The sequence below is a fragment of the Mustela putorius genome, unplaced genomic scaffold, assembly GCF_011764305.1.
Source record: "Mustela putorius furo isolate JIRA1106 unplaced genomic scaffold, ASM1176430v1.1 tig00000179_pilon_pilon_pilon, whole genome shotgun sequence".
NCBI lineage: Eukaryota > Metazoa > Chordata > Mammalia > Carnivora > Mustelidae > Mustela > Mustela putorius.
In genome coordinates this window covers 14203219-14222259 of record NW_025421305.1, presented here as the reverse complement: position 1 = coordinate 14222259, position 19041 = coordinate 14203219, and the positions used below count along the sequence as shown (strand labels likewise).

At 34.9% G+C, this 19041-nt stretch overlaps 1 protein-coding gene across 2 annotated transcripts in view; it reads left to right on the top strand.

Moving 5' to 3' along the window:
- Positions 1-19041, top strand: part of SUCLA2 (succinate-CoA ligase ADP-forming subunit beta) — a 60550-nt gene that overhangs the window by 19860 nt on the left and 21649 nt on the right. For both annotated transcript variants that reach the window (XM_013059844.2, XM_004759183.3), the window contains 2 exons: positions 11060-11159; positions 11565-11727. In XM_013059844.2, the coding sequence (XP_012915298.1) occupies positions 11060-11159; positions 11565-11727 (263 nt within the window). The remainder of the gene's footprint in view (positions 1-11059; positions 11160-11564; positions 11728-19041) is intronic.

Here is a 19041-nt window from a genome sequence, read left to right as displayed (position 1 = left end):
TAAGAAGACAGTGGAACATTTAAAAATGTTTAAAATTTTTAAGTTTTATTCTCGTTTTGTACTTATTTGTTTCTAGAATGAGTTTTTCTTTAAAAGTGAGGGCATGTACAAGTTCAGACATATGTCATATATTATATTTTTGAATGAGATGTTTACTTGGAAACATGATTTTTCATTGACAGTTTAATTTTTTGTTAATCAGAAAAAAGTCCTCTTTATTCAGGTTATAAGCACACTTCTTTTTATTCGTTGAAAGCCTTGTGTAAATTGATATTAATTTGGGGGAAGTTTTTGTTAATTAATGACCTGTAGCTGGAACTTGTGCATGGTAAAAGATGTGCTTCGCTTTTACCTTCAACACACTGTATGGTAGAGGCTCTTAAAGGTCAAGTGTAAAGAAAACTCGTGATTGTATTTCTGTACTATTTCTTGCAAAGGCTACTTATTAATAACTATTGCCTTGAGATTTGATTTTATCTGTATGACCTAAGCTTTAATTTGTAAAGAAGAGTCAGCTAAGTGGGAAGGAAAACTTGGAAGTGCAGTAGAGAAAGTATAAGGTTTCTTATTTTGCCCTTCTGTCCTTAAGAATGAAATTTAGACCTTTGACTTTGTTTTTATTTTTATTAGTCTAATCCCTCGCATTGATGATTTTTTGCTTACCAATTCTTTCCTTTGTTGTAATGCTGAAGCTTAAAATGATTTTCATGCCAGTGTCAGTAGGGCCTGATTTATATATAATGAAGTTGGTAAAAATTATTGTTTTCTATTTCTGAATCACTGTAATTCGCTTTTCTATTTCTGAATCACTATAATTCATTTTTCTGTATTTTCCATATATTTGCTCATTTAATCAAAATTCATTGTTTTGTCAAAAAAAAAGATCTGTGTAGGAACTTTTTCATAAAACAAGTAGGATTTATTTGATAGTTAACGTATGCAGGGTATATTCTAATTATGAGTATTTCTGGGAAGGTCTCTGGGACCAGGATTTATGTGAATTAAGGAGCAAGTAGACAGCTCTGATTTTGAGCCCCTTGGAACAGAAGGTATCTTGTTCATCTGGAGAGTATGTTTTTGTCAAGTAACACTGCAGATGATGATTATAGGATGCAAGTGGGATTAGTGGTTAAGGAGGTCTTAAATTCAGAGACTCAGAAATGCTACTTTTTTATTTTTTAAATTTTTAAAATGTATTTGACAGACAGAGATCACAAGTAGGCAGAGAGGCAGGCTCCCTGCTGAGCAGAGAGCCCAGTGCGGGGCTCAATCCCAGGACACTGGGATCATGACCTGAGCTGAAGGTAGAGCTTTAACCCACTGAGCCACCCAGGTGCTCCAGAAATGCTACTTTTTTTTTTTTTAAATAAATATTTAGTCTCTTCTTTTTTTAAAAGACTTTATTTATTTATTTGACAGACAGAGATCACAAGTAGGCAGAGAGAGAGAGAGAGAGGGAAGCAGGCTCCCTGCTGAGCAGAGAGCCTGATGCAGGGCTCGATCCCAGGACCCAGGACCCTGAGATCATGACCTGAGCCGAAGGCAGAGGCTTAACTTACCGAGCCACCCAGGCGCCCTGAAATGCCACTTTTAAAAGATATATTTAGCAGCTACTATGAAGATGTTGAGGACAGTTTTGTCTTTTGTTTGGGAGTCATTAATGTCAGAAAATGTTGCTTATAGGATCTAATAAGGTATGGTATAAGGTGCCTTAGAAATATACCTGGCTCTGTCCATCTAGCTAGCAGTTCCTAATTTTGATTTTGGCTACTTTGCTTCTTGAATTTTTGAACAACTCACAAAGTATTAATTCCCATTTATTAGAACTCTTACATCAGCAGCTGAAACAGTGAGATATAAATGCATTACAGGTGGGCCAAACTTGCTTGCCCTCATTTCCATGAGTTAGCATGGGGTCTGGGGGCACTGAGCCTACAACTGGTGACTCTTCCTGAAATAGCCCTGGCTTCCTTCCCCAGTATTCCCTACAAATTCTATAATTTTCTGTGTATATTGTGATGTGAAAAAAGTTGGATACACTGGCCTGGAGGCTAGTTTTGCCTGTTGTGAATAATTGAAGTTAGGGATGGAAGAATGGTTGGGAAGAAATCTATAGTTTCCTTTCTTTTCCTGTGTGTATGTGTGTGTGTGTGTGTGTGTGTGTGTGTGTGTGTGTGTGTTTTAATAGACTGGTTTTCTCATATCCATTTTTTAAAAGATTTATTTATCTTGAGAGAGAGAGAGAGATTGAGAGCATGCACAGAGGTAGGGGTAGAGGGAGAGAGAGAATCTCAAGCAGACTCCCTGCTGAGCATGGAGCCTGACACAGAGCTTGATCCCAGGACCCTGAGGTAATAACCTGAGCCAAAATCAAGAGTCAGAGGTCTAAACAGCTGAGCCACCGAGGCTCTCCTTTTCGTATCCATTTTCATTTTATTTTTTTTACTTATTTATTTATTATTTGGAAAGACTTATTTGTCAGAGAGAGTGCTCTTGTGTGTGCACAGGTGGGGGGAACAGCAGGCAGAGGAAGAAGAAGGCTTCTTGCTGAGCAAGGGACCCAATGCAGGACTCTGGAATCAACTTGAGCTGAAGGCAGACAGTTAACCAACTGAGCTACCCAGGCATCCCCTCATAACCATTTAAAAAAAAAAAAAAGATTTTATTTATTTATTTATTTGAGAGAGAGAGAAAGAGAGAGAGAGAGAGAAATCAAGCAGGGGGGAGCATCAGGCAAAGGGAGAAGCCAATTCCCCGCTGAGCAAGGAGCCTGAGGTGGGACTTGATCCCAGGACCCTGAGATCCTGACCGAAGCTGAAGGCAGTCTTAACCAACTGAGCCACTCAGGTTACCCCCTCATATCCATTTTTAATGATAAGTCTGTAGTAGACATCTCATTGATTTCATGATTCTGTATTGCCAAGAATAATATCTTTTAGGCTTGGGAAGTTTCTCCCATTTTTGTTCTAATTTTCAGAGGAACTATTAAAAGCTGTGCTTCACAGAATTTTAAAAGGGGAAACCGTAATACATAGTTCAGCTACAAATACATCTTAGTTTCTCTGTTACCCTAAATAGAATTGCAACTGAATTGACTTTCCATGTTTGAAATCGACACAATGTAATCATTTTGTTGCTTGAAAATTGTTCAACCTAGTGAAATTTATGTTGCCTGACTAGTCTGTCTTTTTTGCATATTTTGTTGATCCTTAGAATAGACTTGAATTGCCAAATTCTAAATTTCATGAATAATAATACTTATATCTGCTACATATTATTTAATTGCTTAAAACATAAACTTATTCTTTCATGAGGTTAGAAGTTTGAAATGGGTCTTAAGTCCCATCTTTTTCTTTTTTTTCTTTAATTTTGACTGCTTTCATCCATTTTTCCTATCCCCTACCCCCTCCCTCTGGCAGCTACCAATCTGTTCTCTGTATCTATGGGCTTAGTTGTTTTGTTTTGTTTTCCAATTCATATATAAGATTACATTCTTATGGAATATGTCTTTCTCTGGCTTTCTTAGCCATCAGATCCACATCCATGTTGCTGCAAATGGCAAAGTGTTACTCTTTTTTTGTGGCTGAGTACACATACACACACACACCCACACACACCCCATGTGCATATACCATAATTTCTTTACCCATTTATCCATCAAGGGATGTTGTTTCCATATCTTGGTTATTGTAAATAGTGCTGTAGTGAACATGGGATACATGTATTTTTTCAAGTTAGTGTTTCTTTAGATAAATATCCAGAAGTGAAACTGCTCTGTCATATAGTAGTTCTATTTTTAATTTTTTTGAGGAATCTCTTTACTGTTTTCCACAAGGCTGCACCAATTTATATTCCCATCAACAGTGCATGAATGTTCCCTTTGCTTCAGATCCTCATCAACACTTGTTATTCCTTGTCTTTTTTGTATAATAGCCATTGTAGCAAGTATGAGATACATCTTTTTCTGGTTTTGATTTGGATTTCCCTGATAAATAGTGATTTTGAGCATCTTTTTTATATGTATGCTGGCCATTTGTATGTCTTTGTAAAAATGTCTTCACATCTTCTGCCTGTTGTTTAATCACGTTTTTTTTCCCTATAATTGAGTTGTTTGAGTTCTCTATATGTTTTGGATATATGGATATTGACACTATCCATATTGTCAGAGTTATGATTATGGTATAATTTGCAAATATTTTCTCTCAGTAGGTTGCTCTTTTATTCTGTTGATGATTTCCTTTGGTATGCAGATGTGTTTTAATTTAACATATCCCACTTATTTTTCCTTTTGTTGCTTTTACTTTCGGTGTCAGATTGGAAACATTATCACCAAGACATAATGTCAAAGAGCTTGCCACGTCTATTTTCTTCTTCGAATTTTATGGGGTAGTTTTAGGTCTTGCGTTCAAGTCTTTAATGCACTTCAAGTTAATCTTTCTGTATGGTGTAAGATGGTGGTTGACTTTCATGCTTTTTGCATATGGCTGTCTAGTTTTCCCGACATTATTTCTTTCAGTTATTTATTTAAAAACTTTTTAAGATTTATTTATTTTTAGACAGAAAGCGAGCAAGTGTGGGGTGAGGGAGAGAGGAAGGGAGAATTCCAAGTAGACTCCCTGCTGAGTGTGGAGCCCAACACAGGGCTTGATCCCAGGACCCTGAGATTATGACCTGAACCAAAATCAAGGGTCAGACGCTTAACCGACTGAGCCATACAGGCGCCCCTTCCCAACACCATTTATTGAAGAGACTATCTTTTTTACATTTTATATTCCTGGCTCCTTTTTGATAAATTAATTGACCATGTATATATGGATTTATTTCTGGGCTCTCTGTTTTGTTTTGTTATGTGAGTAGTATACTGTTTTGATTATTGTAGCTTTGTAATATAGTTTGAAATCCAGGAGTGTGGTATCTCCAGCTATTTTCTGTTTTTGCAAGATTGCATTGGCTACTTGGGGTTGTTTTTTTGGTTCCATACTAATTTTAGGATTGTTCAATGTGAAAAATGCCATTGGAATTGTGATAGGGATTGAATTGAATCTGTAGATTGCTATGGGTAGTATGGACATTTCAACTGTATTATTTCAATTTTTCAGTATGGAATATCTTTACATTTATTTTTGTCTTCTTCAATTTCTTTAATCAATTTTTTTAATCTTTAAAGAAATTCAATTTCTTTAATTAATTTCTTCAGTTTCTTTAATGCTTACAGTTCAGTACACAGGTCTTTTACCTCCTTGGTTAAATTTATCCATAGGTATTTTATTCTTTTGCTGCAGTTGTAGATGAGACTTTTAAAAAAAATTTCTCTGATAGTTCATGATTAATGTATAGAAATGCAGTTGACTTTTGTGTATTGACTTTGTGTCCTGCAGTATTAGTGAATTCATTTATTCTAATGGTTTTTGATGGTATCTTTAAGGTTTTCTGTATATAATATCATGTCATATGCAAATAGTGAACAGTTTTACTTCTTCCTTTCCAGTTAGGATGCCTTTTCTTTCTTTCTTTCTTTTTTTTTTTTTTTTGCCTAATTGCTATAGCTAGGACTCCCAGTTCTGTGTTTAAGTGGCAGAACTGTTGCTTTTTTTGCTGGTCTTAGAGGCAAAGCTGTCAACTTTTCACTGTTGAGTTGGATATTTAGCTATGGGCTTGCCATATATGCCTTTATTATGTTGAGGTATGTTCCATCTATACTGCCTTGTTGAGGTTTTTATATAAATGGATGTTGAATTTTGCCAAATGCTTTTTTTTGCATCTCTTGAGATGATCATATATTTTTTACCCTTCATTTTCACAGTGACTGATTTGTAGATGTTAAATCAGTCTTCATCCCTGGATTAAATCCCAGTTGATGAAGCTATATATGATTCTTTTAATGTATTGTTGTATTCAGTTTGCTAATATTTTGTCAACTATTTTTACGTCTATGTTCATCAGGGATATTGGTCTGTAGTTTTCTTTGCTTGTGGCATCCTTGTCTGGTTTTGATATCAGGGTAATTCTGGCTTTGTAAAACGAATTGCAAATGTTCCCACCTCTTTTATTTTTTGGAAGAGTTTGAGAGGGATTGATATTCTTTTTTTAATGTTCGTAGTATTTACCAGTGAGCCATCTGGATCTGGACCTTCATTTGTTGGGAGGATTTTTACTACTGATTCAATCTCCTTACTGGTAATCTGTTAAGATTGTATGTTTCTTCTTGGTAGGTTGTATGTTTCAAGGAATTTATTTCTTCTTGGTTGTCCAATTTGTTGTCATGTAATTGATCTTAATAGTCTCTTATCCTTTGTATTGTATTTCTGAGTGTTCAGTTGTAATATCTTTTTGTGTCTGATTTTATGAATCCACTCTTTTTTTGTTGTTGTTGGTAGGTCTAGCTGAAGGTTTGTCATATTGTTCATCTTTTTGAAGATGAACATTGATCTTTTCCATTGTCTGTTTAATCTCTATTTTATTTATGTTCTAACCTTGGTTATTTCCTTTGTTCTACTAATTTTGGGCTTCATCTGTTCTTCTTTCTTAGTTCCTTGAGGTGCAGAGTTAATTTGTTTGAGACTTCTTACTTCTTGAGATAGGCTTTTATTACTGTGAGTTCTTAGACTGCTTTTGCTGATTCCATAAATTTTGGTTTATTTCCATTTTGTTTGTCTCAATGTATTTTTAAATTTTTTTTTATTTTTCCTTGACCCATTGACAGCATGCAGTTTAGTCTCTATATATTTGTGAATTTTCCAGGTTTCTTCCTTTAATTGATTTCTGGTTTCATACCATTGTGGTTGGAAAAAATGCTTGATGGGATTTCAGTCCTCTTAAATTTTATTGAGTTGTTCTGTGGTTTACCATGTGATCTCTCCTAGAGTATGTTCCGTATGCACTTGAGAAGAATATGTATTGTTGCTTTTGAATGGAACATTGTATATATATATTAAGACCATGGTTGAATATGTTGTTTAAGGCCTGTGTTTGCTTATTGATTTTCTGTCTGGGTGATCTATTGTTTGATATATGTGGGTATTGAAATCCCCTACTATTAATTGTATTGCTTGTCTGTTTCCCCCTTTATGTCTGTTAACATTTGCTTTATATATTTAGGAGCTCTTATGTTGGGTGCATAAATATTTACCAATGATATGTCCCATTGTTGGATTGACCCGTTTATCATTATGTAACACCCTTGATACGTCCCATTGTTGGAATGACCCTTTTATCATTGTGGAATACCCTTCTTTGTCTCTTGTTACAGTCTTTGTTATAAAGTTGATTTTGTCTGATATAAGTATAGTTACCCCAGCTTTCTTTTGGTTTCCATTTGCATGCAATATCTTTATTCATCCTTTCACTTTCGGTCTGTTTGTGTCCTTAGATCTAAAGTGAGTCTCTTACAGTCAGCATAGATTAGCCCGTTTTTTTATTTACTCAGCCGTTCTGTGTATTAGTCCTAATGTATAGGATTCTAGTATAATTACGGTGGAATTTTTGTCTGACTGATTAAACATGTGCAAAGGTTGCCAATTAATGAATAACAGCCTGGAGGGAGATTCCAAAGGCATAAAATAGGACTTTGCCTTTTTTTTTTTTCTCCTCAATGCTTTATTAATGACTATATATAATGAAGAATGTTTAAGACATTTATGACTAACTAAAGCTAGGAGAGTATTGACTATATTTTAAAGACAACTTTGGAATCCATTAAAGGTCTTGTCTGACTAGAGCAAAGGGCCAAATCTAGTAAGACTGTAAGCTCTCTAAGGGCAGGTAGGTCTCTCTTGCTCATTGGTAGATCTGTGGCTCCAGCAAGTAACTGGTATATAGATGTAATTGTTGAATGAATTAATGGAATTGAATAAAATTCTTGTTTCAATCAGTTGTCCTCAGATTTCTCTTGTAATCCCTCTTGTCTTGATGAAACTGTATTCATTAAATTTTTTTGGTATTTCTTTTGTTGTGAAGGGCTTTTTTAGAAGGAACTTTTGAGGAATCTTCTCTGCCCTTAAGGAATTTATATTCCTAAAAAAAAGGAAATTGACACTTTGTGGAGGAGGAGACTTCTTGTTTTGTAAAATGTATTTTGAAAAAGTAGAGCTTTATTACTCTAATGGGTCAGTGTTTTAAGTTCTCAGTTTAATGTTAGGAATGTTTGAATTTAGCCCAGCAAATCACCAGTTTAACTATTGCCCATTTATGCTATATTTACACTGTTGGGATTACATTTATTCTCTTTGGATATAAAAGAATATTTCTAAAGTACGGGAAAAGCCAGGGTAAAATGACTAGTGGTTGCTCCTTTTAGTTTGGGCATGAACTCTGTAATTTGCCATTGTCCCAGAGGCTACCTGTTTTCTTTCCAATAAGAAAATTATTGTTCATTTTAAGGACATTTTTAAAGTTTTGTCTATTCTTCATCTAATATTAGTTGTTTTTACCTGGGAATGGTGGGGACTGTGGCAGGTAGAAAAGGGTCTGTCTTGTGTAAACCAGGCATTTCTAATCAGCTTTAGTTGTAGGTCCCAGTATTTCCAGTTCTGAGTTTTTAAAAGAGCAGTGAAAAATCAAGGTGTGCAAGAATTCTTTCCATTTTTACACGTTCTTTTATTCAACATTCAGAAAATATATGCTAGGAACGCTCCCAGGAGCTTGAGAACATCAGTGAACACAATGAAGATTCTGCCCTTTTGGAGTCTGTATTCTAGTGGGCGAGCAAAACCATAAATGGTAAACATGAGAAATTATATATTGTGTTTGAAGGTGATGAGTTCTATGGAAAATAAATAAGCAGGGTAAAGAGGATTGGTCCCTGGTGGGCAGGTTGTACTATTAAATAAAATGATCAGGGTAAGCCTAATGGATAATGAGATGTAAGAAGAAAAATTTGAAAGGAATGTGGACCTTTCTCAAGTGGTTACAGGTGTCTTCTGGTTTTGAAAGCAGAGCATTCTTGTGAAACCTTTTGTAGGCCAAAATGGCATAAAGTGAAAGAAGTTAGCATTAATTATGAGGAAAAAATTTCAGACATTTTCAGACCCAGTAAATGACCCTTCCTAGGCTAAAGCACAGATGCTCACAGGCACAGTTCAAAGCTTTGGTGGCTGGATGCTGAATATAGTTGTGGGTAAAGAGCTTGGCCACTTTTGTGTTACCTCTCATGGCTCTCTGCAAAATCAACAGTGATACTTTTGCAGAAGTAAAGATCACTTTTGGATTTCTTTTGGTTAGTGAAAACAGGTAACTGATGTAGGTCTTCTGTAAAAGTGAAGTGGTGTAATGCCAACTTTTGAAAAGCAGAGGATTCCTATACCTGATGAAGAGTATTCCAGGCGGAGGGAGCATTAGAGCCAAATCCCGAAGGCGGAAGTATGCCTGGGAACAGTGGAGACTAGTGTAGCTGGAGTGGAGTGAACGATGAGGTTATAGGAGATACAAATAGTAAGGGTACTGGAGGATTATATAGGTCCTTGTAGGTCATTGTAAGGAGTGTGACTTTCACTTTGAGTAAAATGGGCATTCACTGTAAGGTTTTAAATAGAGGAGTGATGTGCTCTCTTCGCTGCCTTGAGAATACTGTCAGGGACGGGGGTAATCTAGGTGAGATAGAATGGTCATTGGGACCAGGGTTCAAACTAGGTGATGAGGAGTGGTCAAGATTCTGCGTAAATTTTAAAGATGGGTATGGGGTGTGAAAAAGATGGCTTTTTAAAAAACATCCTTGACTGACTTAAGGGTCTTCTTCTAATTTCTAAATGTAGACTCATTTACATCATAATTTTTTTTTTAAAGATTTTATTTATTTATTTGACAGGTAAGCAGAGAGGCAGTCAGAGAGAGGAGGAAGCAGGCTCCCTGCTGAGCAGAGAGCCCGATGCGGGGCTCGATCCCAGAACCCTGGGATCATGACCTGAGCCGAAGGCAGAGGCTTTAACCCACTGAGTCACCCAGGCACCCTTACATCATAAATTTTCTAAACATTCTTTTTAAATAATTGTTTAGGTGTAAACTTTAGGTCAGTTCTTATTGGTTTTATCAGAAACTGTGTTTGTTACCTCTTTGATTTTGTTGGTTTATCTGATTAGGTGAGAGTCCCCACATTCTGCATGGTGTGTGCATGGATTGGTAGTTACATACGAGGGACTGCTTTGGGATTGTGACCAATAAGGATAAGGTTATTATTTTGCCATAATGTAATATAAGTGTTGCACTGCTAGTATAGGCAAAATGCTATAAGAGGCAAAATGAGGAGATTCTGAAATTCTCTGTGTCTGGGGAGACAGAGAATGCCCCTCAAGGAGGAGTAGCCATGGACCATGAATGATGAAGGGTACCCAGGTTAACCAGCTGGTTTGCTGCTTTTCTTCAGCACATTAGAAAGAGGAAGATAGAAGAGAGATCAGTCTACCTGTTAAAGAAGAAAAATTCAGGGTATTTATTTTAAAAATTTCATTAAAAATTTTTTTTAAAGTATTATAAAAAATTAAAAATTTAAGAGTTATAAATGTAACATCCCTGAATCTTCTGATAAATATAGTTTAACTTCTGATAATACTCCTCATAACAGTATAGCTCAAGAATGTGTATTAACAAGTCTTTCTATTACTAGAACAATGTAAGTTGGTATCAGTACTGGCAGTTTTCCCTTAAGTTATCATGTATATTATGCTCAGAGTAGCATTTTTAACTCAAATTTTCACAGGATAGCAATTTTACATGTGAACAGAAAGGGAGGGAAATGTTGGGAAGTCATTTGAGTCTTAATTTTTATACTTTTAATATCTTCCAAAGCATTAGATATTCAGTGTTAAGGAAAAGTAAAATTATTTTCAGTCTACTTTAAGAAATGGTATCATATGAATGGCTAATTTTTTAACTTGTGGATCTTTAGATGGTGAATGTTTTAATGTTCTAATCTAGAAAAATTATATATGTGGACTACATTTTTTGACATTGTGGGTAAATGAGTCTTTACTGCATTTAAAAACATCACTTAATATATATGCTTAATAACCGTAACATCTTGCATGCTATTCCATGCTGTTTATCTAATGGAAGTGTTTTCTTCTAGGTTCAAAAGACGTTGTGATAAAGGCACAGGTTTTAGCTGGTGGTAGAGGAAAAGGAACCTTTGAGAGTGGCCTCAAAGGAGGAGTGAAGATAGTTTTCTCGTAAGTCCTGCTTTTTAAAGAAAAATCATCAGTATTAAAGAAAAAATGTATTTTAAAAATTATCCCTTATTATTGAATTGGTGAAAATACTGAAATTTAAATATTAAATGAGTGGGTTCCTGGGTATTCTGTCAGTTGAGTGTCCTACTCTTGATTTTGACTCAGTTCATGAGCTCAGGGTCTTAGGATTGACCCATGTGGGGCTCCGCACTAAGCACAGAGTCTGTTTGAGTTTCTCTTCCCCTGCCTCTCCCCCCGTTGTATTTTCTCTCTCTCTCTCAAATAAATAAATCTTTAAAAAAAATTAAAATAAATATTAAGTGAGATAAAATTTTGGTTGTCCTATGTTTTTGTTTTTCTCAGTTGGAGGAGAAAAAAAATTTGAGTTCTTTTTCATTTTTTCAGTCCAGAAGAAGCAAAAGCTGTTTCCTCACAAATGATTGGGAAAAAGTTGTTTACCAAGCAAACAGGAGAAAAAGGCAGAATATGCAATCAAGTATTGGTTTGTGAGAGAAGATATCCCCGGAGAGAATACTACTTTGCAATAACAATGGAAAGGTCATTTCAAGTGAGTAATGTAGACATGATACCTTCAGGACGATTTTATTACATTCAATTTCAAAGGTTGATTATTTCTGTTTGTATGGGAAGGATTTAAAAGGTATGATCCATAATCTTATTTGTATATGTCATGAGCACAATATTTTTGTGTCATATAAAAAAAAAACAAACCCTGTATGGTTAATGATATAAAATTTAATATGTAATATTGTGGTAAAAATAGCTGTAGGCAAAACTTTGCTGAAATAGAATCCATAGGACTTCTTAATTTTTAATTTACTAAAAGCAGCTTAAATCCTTTGGATTTATCTCTAGATTCCATAGACTGAGAAAATAATTTTTTTCTTTTTCTTTTTTAAAAGAATTTATTTATTTATTTGAGGGAGAGAGAGCATGACAGGGGACGTCAGAGGGAGAAGCAGACTCCCCATGGAGCTGGGAGCCCAATGCGGGACTTGATCCCCGGACTCCTGGAATCTGTGCCTGAGAAAATAATTTCTAGCAGAGTAAAATCTTTTAATAAAGGTAGTTTCTGAACCCACTAAAAGAATGTGTTTTCATGGCTTCATCTTCTTCCTTTTCAACCTCTTGGTGTTTTGTTTTTGTTTTTTTTTTTAATGGTTTGGGGTTTATTTCACTAGGCGTTTTGGTGTTTGGCAAGTTGAAGGATGACTGACATTCAATAGCAAACAATATGATTCTATGGAGCATAACCATACCTTTGCTTTTCTCTCTGTATGGAACCTAAAATGCTAGCATTTAAGGTGTCAGGTGAGGAGGAAGTCCTTTCATATACCTCTTGGGATTGAGAGAACATTGATAATCATTTTATACTAATAGTATCTGGCTTTTTGAATGCATTGGCTAGATTTAATGGGCTGAATCTTTGTAATAGCTTCTTTGTCTTTTGAAGCAACTTGAGTATGTATTTAGAAGCCCTAGAAAGGATTTGATGTACATTACACAATTACACAATTAGTAATAAAACAAAAATTTTAAGAGTAATGAAAATAGGTTTCTTACATAAGACAGCTTTTTAAAAATAGCTATTTTCTATACTGTGATGTTTTTTTCCTACAGTTAATTAAATCTAGTAATGTTTGAGTAATATTGTAAAGTGTCTTTTGTAACTTATTTTTGCAAGAAAGTATTTCTTAAGATATAACACTAGATGGTAGTAAAAACCCACTCAGAATATATAGGATAAAAGACATTGTTTTATTTGTAAGTGATGTCTTTACCAATATAGGTTTCTCTATGTGGTAGAATTCAGTTTTGTTAGTTTCTTTAGAAGTTTCATGACAATAAACTTATATATTACAAACATTTACAAAAACCATATTTTTACAAATTCACTTATTTTCACTGTATTTTCTTTTCTATTGAGGTTGTCTATCAACATGTTTCATTTTGTTAGTTATTATGTTTTTACTTTTTGTTTTAGAGTTATGAGTCCTATAATATTAAACATTCAGAATATCTCACTTTGATTGGAGTAAATATGGCAAACTAAATATGTGTTATTAAAGATAGAACTATAACACACTGAAAATACTTCATTAAAAATATAATGACCACTGAGAGAAGAGTCATAACCAAATGTATTAGGGAAGAGGATCAAATTTGAGTTCATTTTAAGGACTTGAATTTTTAGAGAACTCTCTGAGTCTTATGTGGGAAAATTTTTTTTTAAATTTTTTATTTTTTATAAACATATATTTTTATCCCCAGGGGTACACATCTGTGAATCGCCAGGTTTACACACTTCACAGCACTCACCAAAGCACATACCCTCCCCAATGTCCATAATCCCACCCCCCTTCTCCCGGGAAAAATGTTTTTATTTCACACTGCATAGTTGTAATAACTGAGACTTAAAATTTGATAGTACCAGTGGGGTGCCTGGGTGGTTCAGTCAATTAAGGGTCTAACTTTGACTCAGGTCATGGGATTGAACCCTGTGTGTTGGGCTTTGTGCTCAGCCAGGAGTCTGCTTTTCCCCCTCTTTCTCTCTCAACTTGTGCTTTCTTTCTCCCAACTTGTGCTCTCTCTCTTTCCCTAGCTCCCTCTTTCCCTCCCTCTCATATAAATAAATGAAATCTTTTAAAAAAATTAGAAAAATAAAAATTTGATAGTACCAATAAAACCATTTGGCCAAGTGTTCTTTGATGTTAATTGCATTAAAACAATATAGTGTTGGTTGATGTTGCCTTTTGGGATATGGCAAGCATTTTGGGAACTCTAAGAAAAAAAAAATCAGTTTATTTAAAAAGAAACATTTTTGATTGAATTAAAGTTCTGTTTATAGAAGTCAGCTGATGATTAAAAATTGTTTTTGTTCCTTATTTCTTTTTAGGAGTATATCATAGGATCTATTGGTCTTCTTAGTATGTGTTACATCAGGAAGCTTGGGTAGATATTTACCATAGGGATGGTATATCAAAAAAATCAGTTTAAGTACCTACTCTGTATTGGCACTTTTTCAAAATTATATTTCTTAACGTTTTCCCAGTACTTACTGGGTACTTTTGGGCTGAACAAATCTAATTTAGCAAATTACATTTGCTATTTTAATATTTTTTGTCTAGTAAAACATTGTAATCTGCTATAAATGAGTGGTGCATTTAACCGGATAGAGTTTTTTTACTTTGCCTGGCATAGATAACAAATGCTTCAAGAATTGCAAATTTTATTTTCCATACTTTATTATTATTATTATTATTATTTTTAAGATTTATTTGAGAGAGTGAGGGGGTCAGGGCAGAAGTAGAGGGAGAGAAAGTCTTTTCTTTTTAATTAAGATTTTATTTATTTATTTGATAGGCAGAGATCACAAGTAGGCAGAGAGGCAGTTAGAGAGGAGGAAACAGGCTTGCTGCTGAGCAGAGAGAACCCTGGGATCATGACCTGAGCTGCAGGCAGAGGCTTTAACCCATTGAGCCACCCAGGTGCCCAAGGGAGAGAAAGTCTTAAGCAGTCTCTGTGCTGAGTGTGGAGCCCATTGTGGGGCTTGATCTCCTGACCCTGAGATCACTACCTGAGCTGAAACCAAGAGCTGGATGCTTAAGAAACTGTGCCACCCAGACACCCCACTTTTATTATTCTCAGAAGACATTTTTATTAAGTGGCTTATTTGTCATATTTAAAATTCAGATTTATTTTATTTTTTTTTTAAAGATTTTATTTATTTAACAGAGAGAGATCACAAATAGGCAGAGAGGCAGGCAGAGAGAGAGGAAGGGAAGCAGGCTCCCTGCTGAGCAGAGAGCCCGATGTGGGACTCGATCCCAGGACCCTGAGATCATGACCTGAGCCGAAGGCAGGGGCTTAACCCACTGAGCCACCCAGGCGCCCTAAAATTCAGATTTATTTTAAGGCAAAACTTTTGTAGGACCAAAGAAAAGAAGAATTTAGGTTAAGAAGGAGAAAATAGCATTATTAATTTATTTGAATTTACAACTATTTGCTAGAACTTAAGTAGTTCTGAAAGTTCATTACTAAAATTTAAACTTAAAACCAGTTGTTTAAACAGAAACAGCATGCATTCAGCAGTTATGACCAAATGTAAAACTATAGTCATTGTTTTAATTGATACATATTTACCTATGTAAGCTTTCTTCTGATCAGCTGCCTATAATTTTGGGTTTTCTTTCTAACCAGTTAGGGAATTAATACACAGAGAATCTGTTTACTTTCTTTTCTATACTATTATTTGATATTTTGTTTTTTTGTCTTTTTTCCCAACTTAACAGCTAACTCTTGGAGACTTAATCATTACTTCAGTGAGAATTTAGTATCTTTTCCCCTTTAATAGTGCCGCCTTCTTTGTGGCTCTTAATTGTTCTTATCAATAGATATTTTTAAAAAGGTAAAACAAAAATAAAATGTCCAGGGGTGCCTGGGTGGCTCTGATGGTTAAACATCTGCCTTTGGCTCAGGTCACGATCCCAGGGTTCTGGGATTGAGCCCTGTATTGGGCTCCCTGCTTAGCAGGAGTCTGCTTCTCCCTCTCCCTCTTCTGTTCTCTCTCTCTCAAATAAATAAAATAAAATCTTAAATAAAATAAAATAAAAATGTTAAAATATTTTAAAAGTTTGTTGGTTTCTACCTCATTTGTTGTATAAAATTATATTTTGAGGTTATCTGTACATTAATTTACCTATATTCTACTTCAATAGCATGATACTAGTCATACATGGTTTTCTTAAATCTGTATCCCCCCCTTTTAGTTCTTTGTAAAAGCTTATAATTATGAACTGCCTTTCGAGAAAGGAAGTGAAAAATATCTTTTCATTTGAAATTTATAGGGGAACTAAAAATTAGACTATAATTTTGATCATTTCTCTTTAGTGTAGCTTTCTTTCTCTTTTTGTGTCTCAGGAGGCACAACGAATTCTTTCATTAAAAATTTTGTCTGTGTGTACTGTAGTGAATTCTGATACCATGTACCCAGAATTGGGCGAAACCTCACAGGTTAAGGGTACAGCCTCCACATGCCTGTGCTCACTCACTTCAGACACCAGCCTCAAGTTTGGGCTTCCCTAGGTAACCTGTATGCTTAATAGCTGGCTACAAATTTGGGGGTTTCTAGTACCCCTTCAGGTTTCATAATTTGCTAGAGTGAATCACAGTACTTAGGAAATATTATACTTATGATTATAGTTTTACTACAGCCAAAGGACACAAATCAGAACCAGCCAACCAAATGAAAACGCACAGGGCAAGGTCTGGGAGAGTTCCAAGCATAAAGTTTCCATTGTCCTCAGGTACCTGTCATTCTTCTGGAATATTGATATATGACAGTGCACAGAAAGAAAATATTGCCAACCATAGGACCTCATCAAGTTTCTGGTCTAGAGTTGTGTTTTCTTTTTTTTAAATTATGGTCAAATATATGTATTAAAATTACTGTCTTAATCATCTTTAAGTAATAGTACAGTAGTGTTAACTTTATGTATATTGTTGTGCAGCAAATTTCTAGAACTTTTTCATCTTGCAAAACTGGAACTATATCCATTGAACAGTTCCCCTTCTGCTGCTTTTTTTTAGCGCCTGGCAATCCCATTTTACTTTCTGTTTTTAAGAGTTTGTTTGATTGTTTTAGATGTAGTTAAACCTCATGTACGTGGAATCATGCAGTATTTGTCATTTTTGTGACACATGCTTAGCATGTGTCAGGATTTCCTTTTTTTAAAAGGCTGGATATATTCCATTGTATGTATATATGATTTTTCTTTTATTTTTCATCTGTTGATGAACATTCAGGTTTCTTCCTCTTGGCTATTTTAAATAATGTTGCAGTTAATGTGGGTGTGCAGATACCTTTTGAGATATTGTTTTCAGTTCTTTTGAATATACCTAGAAGTGGGATTGCTGGATTATATGATAATATGGTATTTAATTTTTTGAGCAACCTTATACTGTTTTCCATAGTAGCTCCATTATTTTACATTTCTACCAACAGTGTTCAAGAGTTCCAATTCCTCTACATCCACCAATGCCTTTTTTTTAAAAACAGAAGTTATCCTTTATGGGTGTGAGGTGATACCTCACTGTGGTTTTGATTTGCATTTCTCTAACGATTAATGATAATGAGCACCCATTCTTATACTTGTTGGCTCTTGTTACAGACTGAAGTTTATCTCCCACCCCAATTCCTATGTTGAAGCTCTATCCGCTAATGTGATATGTTTGGAGGTGATTCCTTTGGTAATTAGGTTTAGGTAAGGTGGGTGATGTTGATACAGTGAAGTGGGGTGCTGCTATAACAAATACATAAAAACACTAAAGTGGTTTTGGAACTCAGTAAAGGGTAGAACCTGGAAGCGTTTTGAGGTATGTGGTAGAAAAAGCTGGGATTATCATGAAGGGACTGTTAAAAGTGATTCCGATGAGAGCGCAAAGAAAAGAGCTATAGAGAAAACCTCCATTTTATTAGAAAATATATAAATATTCATAAATGGAATGTTAGTATAAATATCCATATGGATAGTAAAGGCCATTTTTTTGAGGTCTCAGCCTGAAATAAAGAATAATGGAAAAAAGGTGATCCTTGTTACAAAGTGGCAAAGAACTTGACTCAATTGTGTTTATGTTCTAGTGTTTTGTGGAAGGTAGAATTGGGAGGGATAAATGTTTAGCTGAGGAGATTATAAAGAAAAGTATTAAAGAAGCAGGTTGGTTCCTTCTGACTGCTTATTGGTAAAAAGTGAGAAAAGAGAAATGAATTGAAGAAGAAATTACTTAGCTAAGCAAAAAGGAATCAGTTTAAAAAGATTTGGAAAATTCTTAGTCTGTCTATACTGTAAAAAATGAGAAAGCTATTTGGAAAAGAATATGGAGGGTGTGGCTGAATAACCATTTGATAAGGAGGTTAGTATGAGTGGGAACCATGAACTGTGAGAAATAAATGTCTGTTGTTTAAACCACCAAGTTTACTGCATTTTGTTACACTATCCTAAGCTGATGAAAGATCTACATCTTCTTTGGAGAAATGTCTCTTCAAGTCCTTTGCCCATTTTTAAATTGGGCAAAGGAAATTATTGCCAAAGAAATATTGCTAAGAAATTATTGCCAAATCCAAGGTCATGAAATTTTCCCCTTATGTTTTCTTCTAGAAGTTTTGCAGTTTCAGCTCTTATATGTAGATCTTTAATCCATCTTGAGGTAATTTTTGCGTATGGTGTAAAATAAGGGTCCACCTTCATTATTTTGCATGTGGATATTGTTTCCCCAACACCATTTTCTGAAGAGACTATCCTTTCCTCATTGTATAGCCTGGCACATTTGTCAGAGATCATTTGACCATAGGCATGGGGATTTATTCCTGGATTTTCTATTCCGTTACATTGGTCTCTATGTCCTATCTTGATGCCAGAACCGTACTGTTTTGATTACTATAGCTTTATAATATGTTTGAAATCGGGAAGTATGATGCTTCTAGCTTTGTTTTGCTTCATCAGGATTATTTTGGCTTTTCATGGTCCTGTGAGAGTCCATATGAATTTTAAGGTTTTTTTCTATTTTTGCAGAAAATGGATGATGGACACAAGATTGCACTGGGAAAATGTGCCAATAAGGAATGCATTTAATCTGTAGATTGCTTTCAGTAGTATTGAACATTTAAACAATATTAAGTCTTCCAATCCATGAACACAGGATGTCTTTCTGTTTGTGTCCTGTTCAGTTTCATTAGCACTGTTTTATCATTTTCTGTGTACAAGTTTTTTATCTTTCTGGTTAAGCTTATCTTAAGTATTTTATTCTTTTTGATGCTATTATAAATGGGATCATTTTCTTAATATCCTTTTCAGATTGTTCA